This window comes from Triticum aestivum, chromosome 6A (assembly GCF_018294505.1).
Source record: "Triticum aestivum cultivar Chinese Spring chromosome 6A, IWGSC CS RefSeq v2.1, whole genome shotgun sequence".
NCBI lineage: Eukaryota > Viridiplantae > Streptophyta > Magnoliopsida > Poales > Poaceae > Triticum > Triticum aestivum.
In genome coordinates this window covers 595,469,464-595,488,656 of record NC_057809.1, presented here as the reverse complement: position 1 = coordinate 595,488,656, position 19,193 = coordinate 595,469,464, and the positions used below count along the sequence as shown (strand labels likewise).

At 44.7% G+C, this 19,193-nt stretch overlaps 2 protein-coding genes across 2 annotated transcripts; one reads left to right on the top strand and one right to left on the bottom strand.

The window, feature by feature from the left end:
* The first annotated feature begins 7,656 nt into the window (after nucleotides 1-7,656).
* On the top strand, nucleotides 7,657-10,316 carry LOC123131209 (F-box/LRR-repeat protein 14-like). Its single transcript, XM_044550934.1, has 2 exons — nucleotides 7,657-7,799; nucleotides 8,546-10,316. The coding sequence occupies exon 2, from the start codon at nucleotides 9,011-9,013 to the stop codon at nucleotides 9,806-9,808; it is 798 nt and encodes a 265-aa protein (XP_044406869.1). The 5' UTR covers nucleotides 7,657-7,799; nucleotides 8,546-9,010; the 3' UTR covers nucleotides 9,809-10,316.
* Nucleotides 10,317-14,710: 4,394 nt separating this feature from the next.
* Nucleotides 14,711-17,219, bottom strand: LOC123128812 (F-box/LRR-repeat protein 14). The gene is made up of 2 exons (XM_044548905.1): nucleotides 17,038-17,219; nucleotides 14,711-16,477 (listed from the first exon to the last, which is right to left on the bottom strand). Exon 2 carries the CDS (start codon nucleotides 16,427-16,429, stop codon nucleotides 14,993-14,995), a length of 1,437 nt encoding a protein of 478 aa, XP_044404840.1. The 5' UTR covers nucleotides 16,430-16,477; nucleotides 17,038-17,219; the 3' UTR covers nucleotides 14,711-14,992.
* Nucleotides 17,220-19,193: the final 1,974 nt, after the last annotated feature.

The following is a 19,193-nucleotide window of genomic DNA, read 5'->3' as shown; positions in this document are numbered from 1 at the left end:
TATAAAGGGGGGAGGAGAGGAGGCCGACCCAAGGGGGGCGCGCTAAGGGGGGGAGTCCTACTTGGACTCCCGGTCCAAGTACGATTCGGCCCCTCCTTTCCTTTCCGGAGAAGGGGAAAGGGGAAAGAGGTGGAGGAGAAGAAGGAAAGGGGGGTCCACCCCCCAACCCTAGTCCAATTCGGTTTGGGCTTGGGGGTACGCGCGCCTCCCCCCGGCCGCTGCCTCCTCTCTCCACTAGGGCCCATGAAGGCCCATTAACCCCCCTGGGGGGTTCCGGTAACTCCTGGTACTTCGAAAAATGTCTGAACCTTTCTGAAACCAAACCGGTGTCCAAACATAACCTTCCAATATATCAATCTTTACGTCTCCACAATTTCGAGACACCTCGTGATGTCCGTGATCTCATCCGGGACTCCAAACAAACTTCGGTTCATCAAATCACATAACTCATAATACAAATCGTCATCGAACGTTAAGCGTGCGGACCCTACGGGTTCGAGAACTATGTAGACATGAACGAGACACATCTCGAGTCAATAACCAATAGTGGAACCTGGATGCTCATATTGGCTCCTACATATTTTACGAAGATCTTTATCGTTCAAACTGTATAACAACATATGTTGTTCCCTTTGTCATCGGTATGTTACTTGCCCGAGATTCGATCATCGGTATCATCATACCTAGTTCAATCTCGTCATCGGCAAGTCTCTTTACTCGTTCCATAATGCATCATCCCGTAACTAACTCATTAGTCACATTGCTTGCAAGGCTCATAGTGATGTGCATTACTGAGAGGACCCAAAGATACCTCTACGATACACGGAGTGACAAATCCTAGTATCCATCTATGGCAACTCAACAAACACCATCTGAGACACCTGTAAAGCATCTTTATAATCACTCAGTTACGTTGTGACGTTTGATAGCACACAAGGTGTTCCTCCGGTATTCGGGAGTTGTATAATCTCATAGTCACATGAACATGTATACGTCATGAAGAAAGCAATAGCAATAAAATTAAAGGATCATAATGCTAAGCTAACGGATGGGTCTTGTCCATCACATCATTCTCTAATGATGTGATCCTGTTCATCAAATGACAACACATGTTTATGATCATGGAACTTAACCATCTTTGATTAACGAGCTAGTCAAGTAGAGGCATACTACGGACACTCTGTTTTGTCTATGTATTCACACATGTACTAAGTTTCCAATTAATACAATTCTAGCATGAATAATAAACATTTATCATGATATAAGGAAATATAAATAACAACTTTATTATTTCCTCTAGGGCATATTTCCTTCACCGATAGCCTCCCGGTACTCCGATAAATCCCCGAACCTCTTCGGAACCATTTCGGTGTCTGTATACAACCTTCCAATATGTGAATCTTTACCTCTCGACCATTTCGAGACTCCTCTTCATGTCCATGATCTCATCCGGTACTCCGAACAAACTTCGGTCACCGAAACACATAACTTACAATACAAATCGTCATCGAACGTTAAGCGTGCGGACCCTACGGGTTCGAGAACTATGCAGACATGACCGAGACACATCTCCGGTCAATAACCAATAGCGGAACCTGGATGCTCATATTGGTTCCTACATATTCTACGAATATCTTTATCGGTCAAACCGCATAATAACATACGTCATTCCCTTTGTTATCGGTATGTTACTTGCCCGAGATTCGACCGTCGGTATCATCATATCTCGTTCAATCTCATTACCGGCAAGTCTCTTTACTCGTTCCGTAATGCATCATCCCGCAACTAACTCATTAGTCACATTGCTTGCAAGGCTTATAGTGATGTGCATTACCGAGAGGGCCCAGAGATAGCTCTCCGATATACGGAGTGACAAATCCTAATCTTGATCGATGCCAACTCAACAAACACCTTCGGAGATACCTGTAGAGCATAATTATAATCACCTAGTTACGTTGTGACGTTTGATAGCACACAAGGTGTTCCTCCGGTATTCGGGAGTTGCATAATCTCATAGTCAGAGGAATATGCATAATTCATGAAGAAAGCAATAGCAATAAAATTAAACAATCATAATGCTAAGCTAACGGATGGGTCTTGTCCATCACATCATTCTCTAATGATGTGATCCCATTTATCAAATGACAACACATGTCTATGATTAGCAAACTTAACCATCTTTGATTAACGAGCTAGTCAAGTAGAGGCATACTAGGGACACTTTGTTTTGTCTATGTGTTCACACATGTACGTTCCGGTTAATACAATTCTAGCATGAATAATAAACATTTATCATGATACAAGGAAATATAAATAACAACTTTATTATTGCCTCTAGGCCATATTTCCTTCATGTACATATCCTGGTGTATGGCACAAATTTTACTCCATTTGATTCGTTTTAAATTTGCATTAAAAAGTATGCATGTTAAAGAGAGGTTAGTCAAGAGCGACTATTTAGGCCTAACGTCGTTTCTAACTACAAAACATTTTGGAGTTGAAATTAAACTGTCAAAACGTCATATATTTAGAAAGAGGGAGTATTTCGTTAAAGAGCCGTTGGTCATAAATACTCATGCGTGCATTGGCCCAGTTAGCCATGGTCTCTAATATGTAACGTGATACGGAAACTAATACGCAATGCAAATTGAGGAGGAGAAATCAGTTATGCAATCGTCCAATGCACTTTAGTTGCTTGCAAGAGTAGACTATTTATAAGATTGTGTTTGTTATTCTTTAGACGTATGTCAATTCTATGCACATGCTGGGCTCTAAGCCCAAGGATTGGCGATGCGGGTGCGAGGCTAAGGATTGGCGATGTGGGTGCAAGAAGGAGAGGAGCCAGCCGCTGCGAAGAAGGGGGTTTAGGGTTAAAGCAATGGTCAAGGTGACGGCGGCTCGACAACACCACCCACAACGACCGTGGGTGACGGAACGACGCTTTGGCCAGTGGCTAGGCGGGTCGACCTCAAAAATGGCGGCAAAGGGAAGAAGACTTGACCAAAGCTAAAAATGAAATAGTCACACGAGAATTGTGAGATTTGTTTTTACGAAGGAAATGCGGAGAGCGGTGTTTTGCCCGGGTGTGAACAATAATAAAATAATTAAAAATGGAAAAACATTTTTAAATTCATTTTTTTGGTGATGGAAGATGCTCATATGCGTGTTGTTCGTGCAAAATTTTGTGAAGTTTGAACATTTAGGAGCTCTGGCAAAAATCGGGTCCGTGAGAAACATTTAAAAACTGATTTTGTGTTTTTTGCCGCGCGCTCCTCGAATGTCCGAGCTTTCACCAAAATTTACACAAACATTACCCACATGCACATCATGCTAGCAAGAATATTCAAAATTTTAAGATTTTTTTTCATATGAGCCTGGGCCTTGAAGTGAATATCCGGGAAATGCGAGGTCTTTCATTTGTGTCATTGTGTGCACATGCATCGGAAGTTACTCAAACACACCCCCTCCGTCCTTGAAAGAGTGCACTTTTAACTTTGTTGGAGGGTCAAACTATCTCAAAGTTTAATCGAGGTTGTGCGAAAATATATCAATGCTTGCGAAACCAAATAGATATATAACGAAAATATGTTTTATCATGAATCTAATACTACTAATTTGATGATGTAAATATTGATCTATTATTGTACAAATACAGTCAAACATAAAAAAAAAGACTCTTCAACAAAATTGAAAGTAATAAACTCTTTTAAGAGGGAGGGAGTAGCCGCGAAGGAATTGGAACGTGAGGATGAAAGGAGGAGGTCATTCCATCTCCCCATCCACCGATCGCTCGATCGGTGTCCGGAACGGGGCGACGGGGACAAGGAAGGAGTCAACCAACCGATCCAGCCAGGGTCGACTCCCAGGCTTGATTGCAAATTAAGGCATCCATCCATCCAGCCAGCCAGCCAGGCTGGGTCAACCGTACCATACAGCTCGGCGAGCAGCGTCATCCGTCATTGACGGACGGACGGACGAACGGACGGACGGAAGAAGAGAGCACGAGGGAAAATGATCGGATCGGATGTGGGCGACGACGCAACCACCGAGACCGAACCACCGCCGGTCGATGGGAAGAAAAGGAAAGGCGGTGCGCCACCCCACCCCACCCCACCACCGCCGGACCTGCTCAACCCCAACCCCAACGCCAACGCCCGTCAGCATCGGCGCCAGCGGGAGCGGCCCAAGGCAAAGGCAGACGCGATTAAGAATAGCACTGGCATTTGACTATTCCGGCCAAGGTTGACGGCGACGAGCGGAGCGGATTGGGCTGTCCCCGTCGTCCAGGCATCGATCGTCGTCTGGCGGACGCAGCGCGCGTGTCGCGGGTGGCGCGCGGGAGGCGGGAGACACGTACGCGTGCGCGTGCGCGCCAAGGAGGAGGCAGATGGGGCGGGACACGTAGCGGGCGGAGTCGGTCCGCGTGTTTTTTACTCCCGGCACGGCTCGACACGACACCGGCGAAGCGAGCGGATTTGTCGTCGCGCGACACGCTTGCTTGTGTTTACCTGCCAGTAATTCGTTTTGGCAACGACACGTTTGCTTCCTGGTCACTCCTGACGTCCGGTCCAGCGCGGAAGTGCACGACAGCTTTCCCCATCGCCAGCCCCCCTGTCCATCGAGTTCGAGAGGACGCGAGCGGTTTCCCGACGCGCGCGCACACACAACGCTCCGCTGCTCGACGCACCGGCACCTTTTTCCTTCTAGCAACAAGAAATGGATTGCCAAATTACTTTACTTTACTTTACCCTTCTGACGAGTGGTGATTGATCTTATCCCGAGCACCTTAAGTTCATTCCCGACTCCTGAGACACGTGGCGAGACTTCACCTTGTCATGCAAATAGCACGAATCTTGTCACGGCATTCAGAAAAAAGGAATCCAAAAAAGCAAATCTTCTAAAGATGTCCAACAAATCCAATGGAATGTAGGGATTAAATTGAGCAAACCATTCTAAAGTGTGCAAGTAGAGATTACATTCAACACACCACGCCTCATAACAATCTAATAAAATAGCATTGTTTATTTTTGAATCAGTAGTTAAAAAATATATCATTTATAGTCATACAGATACAAATCCTATATATATACATAAGAAAGCCATCTTACTAACTTATCTATCTCAACACACAAGCATATAATTATGAAGCGAACAAGGATCACCTCAACATGCAATCATGCATGAAAAAAGAACCGCCACAACATTCAATCATGCATGAGAAAATGTAGTGGTCATGAAGTCGTAGCTGTCGTCATTGAACCCTTGCATAGATTTCAAGCACCGGACACCAAGTCTCCTCATGATTAGTTCTAACAAGCAGTTGACGTGCATAACAAGAAAATACGCAACCCTGTGGCCGAAGGATACATCGCACATACCTGCGGGATGGACACCCCTAAAGATCAGTGAAGACCTTTTCAAGTCAATGATGCTTTTGGCGCCCTTTCGGTCATGGGCGTTCCACTACACCCAGCAATTGAATTGGCACTGTACGTACATTAGGTCGTCTCCATCCAATCCATATCTATATATATCTATCTCCAGTCCAAACATTTTTTATGCGCCCATCACCTGGCCATTCCTTGCAGCAAAAGCATCCATCCCCTGCGTGCGTGCTTACTACTGCACAATTTCTCGAGTCCTCAAGGACGTTCCGTAGACCAGCTCAGAATCATATCATATACTCCCTCCTTTTCGGTTTATAGAGCTTATCTTTAAATTTTAGTTTTTTCATTTTATAAGGCTCAATTTGATTGTTTTCCATCACATGTTCAGATTCCAAGGTGTATTAAATCATTGCATGCAAGTATTAAGAGAAAATTGACCAATGCATGTACTTTATGCATGTATGCATTGCAATTTATGCATTGATAAGCATAATTTTTTGAGGAAAACAAATGCATTAATTAGGTGCTTTTGCAAACTACAAAAAGTATTCCACCATTCATCATCTACCTTGGTTGATGAGATTTTTAAATTGAGCCATATAAACCGAAAAGGAGGGAGTAGGAGCACATCATCAGCTGTATAATAACCGCTGTCAAGAGTCGAACCGTTGGTCGGTCCGCGTCACATCACACCGATCGCTTTCACGGAGATGATGACTCGTGAGACTAGCCCGGACAAAAAGGACGGCCACCATCCAACTCAACTCCGAAGGAGAAGAAACTTCAAAGTTGCAGCCGCACGTACGTCTGGGTTTTATAATCGTAGCGTATCATGAGCAGATTCCCAGCTCAGCACCGGTTCACACTACACGCCTCACCTGCACCCGCGATCACCACAGAAATCCCGGCCATCCTGGCACCCTTTCTCGTCTGGTTTCATGGCTGCAACGACCGGGAAAAATCGGGCTGATATTTTGTGCGGCGATGGGTTGTGACGCGACGCGACGCAGGGTATATGCGGTGGGCGCACTACGTAGCGCCTACGCAGCCGCCGACGGGGATTCCCGGTGGGGGGGTGCCGTGCGGGCCCCGGCGACGGCACCGCCTTCCTTCTCCTGCCGCGCGAAAAGTTGGCGACGGCGACGGTTGGGATGGGACGGGGGGCGGCGCGAAACCGATCAACGCCAGCCACAAAGGTATATCATCGGAGACGGAGATAGATAGATAGATAGAGATCGTTTCGGAGAAAATATCAGCTCGTTGGAACATACTTCCTCCGGTCTTTTTTACTCTGCACATTGGTTTTATTGAAAGTCAAACTTTGATAAGTTTGACCAAATTTATATTGAAAATTATTAGCATTTATAATATCTTATAAATATAATATAAAAATATATTCCAAGATGAATCTAAAGATATTGATGTTGTTATGTGAATGTTTATAATTTTTTAATATAAACTTGATCAAAGTTGAATGAGATTGACTTTGGACAAAGCTAATATACAAAGTAAAAAGAACCATAGGGAGTACTACGTATACTGTAATTTTCGTCGATCCTAGCTGCATCCCTAGCTTCGCTTCATCCAGAAGAATAATGGTGCGTCGTGGATTCTGATTCACCGTCCACCAGCACCGGGTAACAGTGAATGAGATCGGGGCGATGATTGAGCTAGGTCAGGGTAATGCTATTTTAGTTTGACGCCTTTGCCGGTCTTTTCTGTGGAAAGGGATTTGTGCTCTTTGACTGACTTTCTTTTTAAGTGTTTTGGTCTGTGTGGATGGATAGAAGGAAAACTTGGAATCAGTGCTTCTTTGAATCTTTGGTGGGGTTGGTGGCAGAAGAAGAAAGAAGATACTCTGAAATTTGACAGTAAAATGGATCACGCTTGTGTTTCTTGATCCGACTCCGGTGGTGTTTCTTGGCTCTGCATATCTGAACCATGAACAAATTAAGCTACTGGTTTTTTTCTTTGAACCTGAATTAAGCTACTGGTTAATAATGTTTCCTTGTGAAATACAGGTGCAGTACTGATAGCTCCTGTGCTGCCGCTACCATTTCATTTTTTTCCATTTTAATGCAGGAGGACTGTTTTACTGCTGCAGTATTGTTAGCGGTCTGTTTGTATTTTAAGAGCAGTTGCTGCTGTTTTTCTTAAGCTGCTGCCGCTAGTGCTCACTGCTAAAGGAAAATACTCCTACAGATGCAGAGCAAGACTTATTTGGGCCAGTATAGTGCGAGGGCTCTGCTCAGCCCAAGGCTCTGCTCAGCAGCCCACATAGGCATCTTCTCTCCGAGGTCGCGGCGGAGGTTTCCTGCCGCCGGCCGCCACCCAGCTCCGGACCGCCCCACGATCGACGCCGTCTCCGCGCGATCCTTCCCTCCCGACGCCGGCATTCCTTATCCCCCTGCGGTACGGATTCGGGTCGATGCCTTTCCCCTTTTGAGCAAAGCGACCATGATTTAGCAGAGCCTAGGTGAACTCGATTGCTGCACTGCGCTTAGTTAGTTCTGACGATTCCGCCGTCTGGCGCCTAGGTGAGCTTGATTCTTGCCCTGTGGGTTCTGTTGATTCCATGACAGTGTTGTGTCTAGGTCTGACTTAATTCCTGCAGTTTGGTCTGGTACTGCCACTGGCCCATTTATGCATGAACCTGGTTTCGAACTTTCGATATGTGCAGAATGCAGGAGTGGGTAAGTTCGTTCTTGTTAGTAGCAGATGTTCGGTAGCGTCTAGAATTCGTTACATGCTCATTTTGTTGGTTAGGTACATCAACATATGCATGGTGCTGTTAGCTACAAATAATCAAGGAACTATTTTTGTTCCACGATTCAGAATTTCAGATACAGATAGGTGCTATCATAGTCGACCGTGGAACGAATTGAGTCTGAAGGGGGAGCTGCCCTGTATAATTTTATTAAGTTATTGTGAGACACTGGCGCTCGTCACAGGACTCCAACCCTACTCGGTAGGGACATACACCACAATCCGCTATGACTCAGTTCCCAATTAGGGTTCATTGTGAAGATTAGCACACAAATCTTTCCGAAGATACATAACCGTTTGAAGCCTCATCAATGTTTCCTTTACATGAGTTTAAAAGCTATTATCTGATTATCTTGATGTGTTCCATTCTGATAATAATATTTTAATTTCAGCACCCTGTCGAGCATTGAGATTCCCAAGTCATGCCACGGAGATTCTCGATGGAGGGTCTCCCAGAGGCACTGCTTGCAGAGATCGTCAAGAGGGTTACCAAGACAAGTGATCGTAATTCTCTTTCCCTCGTGTCGAAGCAGCTCTGCACCGTCGAGGCGGAGCATAGGGATGCTATCCGTGTTGGCTGTGGACTCGGCCCTAGTACAGAAGCCTTGGTATCGCTGTTCTCCCGGTTCCCCAATTTGACGAAAGTAGAGATCAATTATTCTGAATGGAAGCCCAGTGATGGGGGCCAGTTGAAAAACAAAGGCCTCCTTGTTCTATCATCTCGCTGCCTACATCGATGACATTGGTCTTTATTATCTAGCTGAGATCGAAAATTTGAGGTCCCTCAGGCTGAACCACGCACCAGCAGTAACTTCTACTGGGAATTTGAGTTTGAGATTAATGGAAATTACGTTGAGATGGGGGCCCATGATTCCTCCTACGTGTCTGGCTACCCATATAGCTATGACATCTGCTGTGATAATTTGAAGGATCTTAGATTGGCTCATATTATAACTCAGCCAGAAATTGGACTTCGTTTTCTCCTGGGGAAGTGCAAAGCATTGGAGACACTTTATTTGGAGTACGTTATTGGTCTAAGTGAGAGTGAGATGATCGCACTATTCCAGAATTGTAGCAACCTTAAAAGCATCTCACTTCGACTCATCCCTCTGCACTGTGAAGATTATGAGTTTAGGACAGCATTGACTGATGTTAGCCTTAAGGCTCTAGCACTCAGCTGCCCTATGCTTCAGGTTGTTGAGCTCACATTCGCATTTTGCTCTGTGCGTCGGCCAACAGATATAGGCTTCACACAAGAGGGTATTGTAGCGCTCATCCCATCCTGTCCGATTCGTGCTTTTGTGCTTAACGGTGCCACCATTTTCCGTGACGAGGGGATGAAGGGCCTCTCATCCTCACAGTTTCTGGAGACACTCGAGCTCGTGCATTGCAAGTCTATAACTGATGCTGGGATGGATCTCATTGCTCAGGCTCCTTGTCTGAGTCACCTCACGCTACGTCAATGTAGCAGCATCACCGATGATGGAATGGCTGCACTCATACGTTCTCATAAGTTGGAGTCACTGACGGTTATAGGCTGCTGCCAGGTCTCTCAGGAGGGCATTCAGGGAGCTGCCAAAACAGTTCGCTACTCGGCAGAGATTGAAAACCTCGGCAGCTTAAAAGGAATGCGGATTCAGTATATGGAGTTTTAGTAGTTACAGTATCATGAAAGTAACTAGAGAACAGATGTACGCGTTGACATTTTCGTGTGGCACAACTCCAATGCCTCGGTTATTATTTTAGACTGTTAGCAACTCACGAGTTTCTCAAATTCTTCCGTCTCGCTAGGCTTGGAATGAAGGTTATTTTTCCTATTTATTTCCCTATTCGTGTCAAATTCTTGCATGTTGTGGGACTTTAAATGATGGTTGTTTTCCGTATTATAATGTATTCACATTGCTTCTTTAAAAGAAGAAAAAAGGGGAGGAGAGCTCCTTTCATGTATTCACATTGTCATTGCAGAGCTCGCTGTGTCTTCTGACGAGATCTGAGGAGTGATAACCGGAGCTGCAGGGCTCCATCTTGGGTGCCAAACTCCTAATCTCAACCGACTGGAACCGCTGGAGAAGGCGAGATGCAATGATCTTCAGAAACCTCACTATATCTGACTGTTGGAAATACTTCATTTATCTTGTAAAAAGTCGGTTGAGGCCGGCTTTTGCGCGGCATAGAACAGTAGGAAGCAATAGCAGGTTGTTTTGGGTTGCTTGTGAAATGCAGTAGTTTCTGCATCACAAGAAATTTTCTTAACAAGGTCACACTCCGCAAATGCAAGAAAGTGACAGATAATGGAATGGTTGCACTGGTACGTTGGCAGAAGCCGGTGTCCCTGACTTTTATAGGGTGCCGTCAGATCTCTCAGGACGGTGTCCAGGGGGCTGCCAAATCATTTCACTACTCCGCAGAGATTGAGAGCCACGACAGCCTAAAAGGATGAAGCTCAATCTGTCTCAGTCTCAGAAGTAATGTTCGGCTTTTAATTTCTGTTGCTGCATGTAGTTGCAGAATTTAACTACTCCTAGTTTCTGTTGCTGCATATATATATGCATGTAGTGGCACATGCTCCCTCCGTCTCAAAATAAGTGTAGCTGATTTTTTGGGACTGAGGGAGTATATATGATAGTAACTGGAAGAGAATCTACCTTACACTTTCGTGTGACTGAACTCCGAGGTCATTTTAGACTTTATAAGCGCCTCAGGAATTTGTCCGGATTTTAACACGTTGCGAGTTTTGAAAGACAGTTGTTTTGGGTATTTATATTGTCTTTACATTGTTTCTTAAAGTCACAACAAGGGGGGCACTGAGCTCCTTTCATTGAGACCTAACATGGGCCTTCAGATTTGAAACGAATTACAGGTTCTTCTAGTTGCACAATCGGCTGATAACCGGAGCTGCAGGGCTCGACCTTCTGCCGTAATCTCAATTGATTGGGGAAATGTAATGATCTTCAGAAACGAAGTCGACTCGGGCTCGTTGGTTTTTGCCGAGGATCCGATTTGATTGTTTCATCGCGGCATGCCCGTCCATAAATAGTTGCTATATGGCTGGAGGTGCCATGTGATCTCCAACCGCGTCACTTCAGTTCACTGCTTTCTGGTTGTATTCGATTCTTGCAAATACTACTTTGGCTCTCTTGTCCTGTAGAAGTTGGCACAGTAAAAAAAAGGAATATGTTCTTTCTTCTGGCTGCTTGTAGAACATCATGCATTGCACATATGAACACAATTAGTACAGTAAACAGGAAATAAAAGGCAACACAAACTAAATATCCTAGAGCACCTTACAAGCCGCAAGCTGACCATGATCTGGGAAATCCACCCGGGACTTCAGATCACAATCAACAGATGCCCAGGAAGATAAGAAGCAATGTTTGAGACCCTGCTTATACTAATAGTACAATCAACCAACTAACTACGACAATAGGGGGGAAAGCAAAGTACATTGCCAGCCATTACATTGAGCAAAGCAAACTATACAGCAAATACCCAAAAGGAGCTTCTCCATCAGGGTCCTCGCACATGCTGACTTCCCCAGATCGTCACTCTATTCGGAGCACACCAAAAAATCTCAACCTTGAATTGCACGAAAGACTTCATTTGCTGTCTACTTTGGCATTCTTACCAATCACTTCAGATTTCTTCGATTTCCTGATTTTTCTGCAAAATAGTCCAATCATTTAGCCACCTGGCAATCATATCAATGAGGACACAAGGGTCAGTGATTTGTGCATTATCAAACAGAGTACTACTCCCTCCGTTCCTTTATTTATGGTGTATTATTTTCGACACGGTGACCAAGGCACATAATTATAGACATGTTAGGACAAAATTATCCTTGGCAAATTGATTAGTTAGTGGCGAGTAAATCAGTTGTTCTAGTAAAGTAAGAGATACATGCAATCGACAGAGAGATATTTTCCTTCTTTCTCTACAAGAAGAGATACTGACAATCAAAAGAGATATATACTTTCCTTTCTTCTGGAGGGCTAACAAGGGAATTATGAGGAATTAGAAGAAATGCACCTTACATTCTAAAATTTTATCGATAAACAAATACACCTTATATAAAGGAACAGAGGGAGTATCTCCTATTTACCGCATATGGGTACGTCCTTCTAATGCCATGAGATTCACGATACGTACCCATATGCCATGTGCTACCTATCAGCTTGTACAATATCGAATCATGGAAATTGAAAGTGATAATTGGCACAGCAACCTTGTCCAGTAGTACAGTACTTGTACATCAATAGAGATCAATGAGGGGGCTATATAATAGAGCAACAACCTTTACTTAGCCAGTATTACAACAAATGAAGCAAAATTCAGAGTATAAAGAAATGGACCAAAGTCGCATGCATCCATGCTTATCGTGGTATACATGATGTATTAGGACTGGGAGACATCGGTAATCTAGTGGCAGCATATATTTGGGAGCGTGGTAATCAATCAAATTACCAGTGTAGAGTCTTCGGTTATGGTAGTAGCAGCGAGTAGCAGTCTACCGCAATGACGAAAGCGCTTGTGTCATCTTGAGATGTTCATCTCCATCCTCCGCGCAAGGACTAGGCCATAGCTCTTCAACCTGCAGTTCCTCTGGGATGTCTAGTAGAGTTTCACAGGATCGATGTGCCTTTGTATTTCTTTCTGCAGTTTCTAGCTTAAGCACTCTCTGCTCCCTTATTATCATCGGACCGTGTACCGAACCTCGAATCTACATAAGCCTTGTTATCACAATGCGTATTTTAGTATTTCGTCCGGTTGACCTAGAGACCTTGGTTGTCAATATCACAAATATCATTGTTGGCCTACTGTGTGGTCTCATAGGTTCAAGTGCGGAGCCCCCCTCACCGACAGTTAAAAAACATTTGTAGGTAGCACTATAAGCATGATCAATTATAGTACACTGCTTCAGGGCTCTCAAGCTTCATGCGTTGGTCTGTAGCTGATTCACTAACGCACATACTGCCTAACGTCTTACATTAAGTTACAGAGGGAGTATTTGATATGATTAAGACCAAACACCAATTAATCATGACAGTAGGATGAACCATACGTAGATGTGAGTGAAAGAAGCAGGAGACTAGACATGAATATGTTTTTGTTATGCTTGCTCCATCTATATAATCTCACAACGAAGTTTCTTTGGTTCTTGCCACTGTAAAATAGATGAATCTTCTGAAGGAAAGCTCTAGTACATTGTATTGTTCATTACCTGGCATCATCACTGGTCTTCTGATTATCATAAGTTTGTTGGCCTGGAGTGGAACGACGACAAGTATAGAAGCGATGGACAAAGATGTATGCCAGAACGGCACCAACCAGGGACACGACCTAGGCGGCGTATGCGCCGACAAGGCCGACCAGCGCGACTACTACGCACATGCATTGCTTGAGAGACCGAGCTTCTTGCCATGGATGATGAGCTGCATGGTGATGAGCAGGGACGCCACGAACGCCATGGTGTTGCAGAGCAGGAACACAGGTTCGGAGAAACTGTTTTTTCCTGTATGTTCGAACAATTCAGAAAAGTTCAGTCAAAATATATTAGTAGGAAACTTCTCATAGTAGCAGCACCTGGTTTCTTTTGTAATAGTATATGATTGGCGCCTGAGGTAAGTCTAAAAATACACGAGTTTCAAGTACCTTCGACGAGTAGAAAACGTTAGTTGGGGCTGGGGACTGATTGCACCGACGGTGGGTTGCGCCACCGCAGCACCTGCGCTGCCACCAGCAGGTTCTCCAGCAGAGGCCGTGCCTCCATCACTGCCGGCAGTAGCCGCCTCAACTGTTGGAGCGCCGCCTCGCTCCTGTCGTCGATGGCGATAGCTGCAGAGATGGCCTCGATGAGGCGGGACGATCGATGGCTGGCAGGGAGAGCAAGGATGTACTGCTTAACATTGCAAGTGGAATCAGGCATACTTGAGGAATTACTTCCCTCTGCTGATCTGTGCATGCTTGTCAAAGCACACATCTCTCCGTTGTCCTGGCAAAGGTTCAGAAAACTGCCTCTTTTATCTTCATGAGCTGATCTGTAACCCTCTTTCTCGAATGTTGATTCTCTGACTATCTTTCTGTAAATCAGCATGTATCTGATCATTCGTCAGTTCTTCTCCACCCAAAGAGTTTCTGTTACGAAGGAATTAGCCGGCAGCTTGCTGGTTCTTGTGTGTAACGCCTCTGATGCCCTTACAATTTTAGATGAAGACATTTGCTATGGCCAAGCAGCATGAAGACTACACTAGATTACATCAAGTGATATGCTGAGTCGCTGTACCATATCTGTTTTCTCTGCCGTTTTGCACAGAACTATCACCTTGTACATGTATATATGTTCAGTGTGAGAAAAAGGCATCTGTTCACTGTTCATAACCTCTTTGCTTTGTTTCATAATATGTGCGCCATGCGTTGTGTTGATATGTTATGAGCAGGAACCACTGTAAAGAAATGACTAGCAGATCTAATCTCCAGGTTTAATGCGCTCAATGACGCCTGAACCTTAAATGTTGCACAAGCAGCCAAAAGAACCTGATATTCTTTTGAAATTCAAACACTGAAGCTATAAGAATAAATTGAAAAAGCAAATGAAGTACAGACAGGAGCAATGCAAATAGATTACAAATCGAAGTTGCTGTCATAGGATACGCAAGAATTCTGTCAAATTCCTAAGACAGATCTCGCGCTACCAAAGCAAGTCTAGAACATCTGAAGCCAATTGGAAATGGCAGGTGCACCTGTCCTCCGAGTTTGCTTTCATAGTTTTGCGGTTTCAAACTTCTGCTGATATATAGTGAACACAAATTAATAGCCAAATACTGGATTCAGGGCGACAGCAGTCATTTTATGTTCATGTTAATTGCTTTTAAACTCTCTAGGCTTTCAAACTCTGCAGAGTAGCGAACTGTTTTGGCAGCCCCTCGCACACCCTTCAGAGAGATCCGGCGGCAGCCTATCACGGTCAGTGACTCCAACTTCTGTGAACGTGCCAGCTCAGCCATCCCATTGTCTGTTACTTTATTGCATTGGCGGAGTGTGAGACTCCTCAAGCAAGGAGCCTGAATAATGAAATTCATACCAGCATCAGTTATAGAGCAGCAGTCCACGAGCTCGAGCTTCTTCAGGAGCGGTGAGGATGAGAGGCACTTCATCCCCTCGTCATACAAAATGCTGGCACCATTTAGCAAAAGAGCGCGAATTGGACAAGATTGGATCAGCGTCAAAATGCCCTCTTGTGTGAAACCTATTTCAGTAGGCCAATCGGGGTCGCAAAATGCGAATGTGAGCTCAACAACCTGAAGCATCGGGCAGCTAACAGCTAGAGCCTTAAGGCTAGCATCAGTCAGTGCTGTCCTATACTCAAAATCTTCACAGCGCAGAGGCCTGAGTCGAAGTGCGACAGTTTTAAGGTTGCTGCACCTCTGGAATAGTGAAATCATCTCATTCTCATGTAGACCAATAACATACTCCAGGTAAAGTGTCTCTAATGCTTTGCACTTCCCCAGGAGAAAACGAAGTCCAATTTCTTCATTTGTTATAATATGAGCCAACCGAAGATCCTTCAAGCTATCACAGCAGATGTCATAGCTATATGGGTAGCCAGACACGATGGAGGGATCATGAGCAAATAACATGAAATAATCTCCATTAATCTCGAACTCAAACTTTTGGAGATTTGCCCATCCTGCGCCAAACTTTAAGAGGTCATACTGGCTGATTCCATCACAATCCTTTACAACAAGTTCACCCAACGATCCATACCTCCCAAAGTACTCAAGCCACTCCCTGTTGTCTACTGCCTTACAGTCAACAAGGTGGAGAACTGACAGATACCTGCAACCAACCGCCACCCGAAAAATCCCAGTAGAAGTGACTGCTGGTGCACGGTTCAGCCTGAGGGACCTCAATTTTTTGCAGTCAGATAGATAACCAAGACCAGTGTCGTCGATGTATGAGCAGAAGCTTAAAGCAAGATCAGACAGCGAGGGGCAGTGAGATGATAGAACATAAAGGCCTTGGTTGTTCAACTGCTCCGCGTCAGTAGACTTCCACCCAGAGTAATCGATCTCTACTTTCACCAAATTGGGAAACCGGGAGAAGAGAGATACCAAGGCTTCTGTTGAAGGATTGAGTCCACGGCCAATGCGGATAGCATCCCTGTGCTCCGCCTCGACGGTGCAGAGCTGCTTCGACACAAGGGAAAGAGAATTAACATCACTTGTCTGGGTAATCCTCTTGACGATCTCTGCAAGCAGTGGCTCTGGGAGATCCTCCATTGAGTATCTTAGCTGCACAACTTGGGCAGTCTCAAGACCCGACAGGCACTGAAGCAAAGATTCTATAGTCAGAACGGAACAGAACAAGATAACCAAATAACAGCTGTACGAACTAATGTAAAAGGAAACACTAGTGAAACATTTAACTTTTTTATATCTGTTGGAAGGTCTATTATGCGCTTATCTTGGAACAGACACCAAATTATGTGCTTAGCTTGCAGCAATCACCTAATGCAAAAGCCCAATACTTGTATCCATGTCATGGAACGGAAAAACGTTGTCAGGGAAATCAAATTAACCTGACCTCTTACAGTCTACGAATAGACCAAATAGAACTACAAGACCACAAGGTAATTAAACATCCAACTGAACTCACATCTGCAAGGATATTTCTGGGCGCTTAATAACAGGTTTTACTAAAATTAATTAAAGCAAGCTATTTCCTCTAGGATTGCACAGAGGATATTCTAGGCTCATACGCAGGTGGGAGAACAGGATTTATGCAGACATTGCAGAACGGAATCAAAAGAAGTCAAGTGGAAGAATCGACAGCACCTCGGCTGGCTCAACCAATGTTGCTCGAGAAGGGAAGGGACCCAGATCCGTACCTCGAAGGAGCCGACGAACCAGCGAGGGCGGCGCCGACCGGGAGGGGAGATCTGGGCGGGAACGGCGGTGATCGAGTGGGTGGATTGGGCGAAGAAACCTCCGCGGCGAGGTCGACGGCAAAGCAAACCCTCGCTTTCACTCGCGGCGTGCGTGCTTTTTTTCTATAGGGGAGCGTCGGCTTCGGGATCTCGAATGGATTAGTACGCAGCAGCAGAGAAGGCTTGGGCTTGGGCCGACTTGATGATGATGCGTGCTAAGTCCAAATGTTTCTCATTCGTGTCTCAAAAAAAGAAAGTTTCTCATTCTCTCTCAGTTTTTTTTTGTTTCTCATTCAATAAAAAAATGTTTTGGTTTTGTCTTAATTTAACTTTTTTTGTGGGGGTAAAAGGAGTTTTATTCTAAATCTACAGAGTTACAGTCAAGTGGCAAAAGCTTAGAAATATAAGGTGGTCATTGGTGTAACAACATTGCCATGGTACACTCCGTCCGACTATAATTTGCCAACTGATCGACTACTCATTTTGATTCCTACTAATTTTCTATGGAATAAAGTCCCTATCCTTCCTCAAAGCATTGATCTCCTCCACAAAATGTTGGTACGTGGAGCCGGCTAAACCAATTCTTGGAAAAATGGATAGGGCCTCCGTGGAGTCTGACTGAATGACCACCTAGAGGCTAGAGTGTTGAACACACACTGGTACACCGCTAATACAAAGGACCCAACATAATGCCGTAAGATCATACCTGTTGCGGCCAATATATCCGCATCAGAGAACGAACCATCCACAGATAAAGTAACGTGATCCGATGGTAGTGGCGGCCATGGACTCGCCTGTACAGGATCTAGTTTTTCCTTCGGCAAATCAAGCAAGGCCGACATTTTGCCTTTAAGAATTTCCTTAGTGTTATATAGTTTCGCGTCACTAGTAGATTTTAGATAGCTATCTAGAAACTCAACCGTGGCATCAACTAGATGGACCTCTTTGTCATGAACCAAATCATCGTGAAGCTGTCAAATTCTCCATATGATCATGATCACCTTTTCGTGTTCTGCTGCATCATAGCCAAGTAAGACACTGAGGAGCCACTCCTTACCATTATTAACTAGGTGATCATCGGAAGACAGCGACCAGATGGTCCGCATAAAATCCCAAACCCAGTTTGCGTGGGTGCAGGTGTTGAAGATGCCTACTATGGGGTAAGCCCACAATGATCTAAACTCGTGGAGGCCCAAAGGGCCCGAGTCCACCGCTTAAAAATAACAAAAACGTCAACAAGTCCTAATTAATTGGACAACATCGTGACATAAATCCACTCGGACGAAGACACATTATTACCACACTCGGACGAAGAACTCCCAGACACTCGGACAAACTGTCACTCGGATGTGAGGAGCAGAACATGCAAGGAAAGCAACTGAGGCGTCGTAGTTATTATTGACGCATACATTACTTTCATTAAGACGCCCACCACACTTCGTAGTTGATAGTATTAATAGTTGTAATCAACGTAGCAAAAAAGGTGAAAGGACATGGCGCACTCTATATAAGCCGTCCTTCACCATGAGTTAGCCTCTCTTCTTCCATTTCCTCTCTCTCTCTCTCTCTCTCTCTCTCTCTCTCTCTCAATCTCTCTCTCTCTCTCTCTCCCATACACATTGTAATCTCCTATGCTCTTCATACACAGGACAAAGAAAGATTTTTCGGAGCACAAGACGTAGGGTCGTTACCTCCATCATGAGAGGCTCGAACTTGTAAAAATCCCTAAGTCACCCATTTGCGCCTCGGAAGATCAGACTCCATTCTCCTACCTCTCTCTTATTGTCAGAATCATCCCCATGACAGCAGCAACACATGTAGCTGTCTTCGGAGCACATCCAACAAGTGGCTAAGTGACATTCAACTTCGTATACTACTGTAGCTAGGGCACCCAATGCCGCCTTCTAGGCGGTAATCTTCATTTTTTTTGGAACCGTGGAGCGCCAGATGAGGTTCCAAATAGAATAATCTCCCTCTAGATGTTAGATTGCAGCTCCACCAACGAACAACTCACCATGTAGTGCAGTCATAAGTCTATAAGCATTTTCAATGAAGAATCGCTCGCTTTTCTCCGAGAACCACACGAGAGGTCTTGTCGTTGTCTCGGTGAGGTCCAG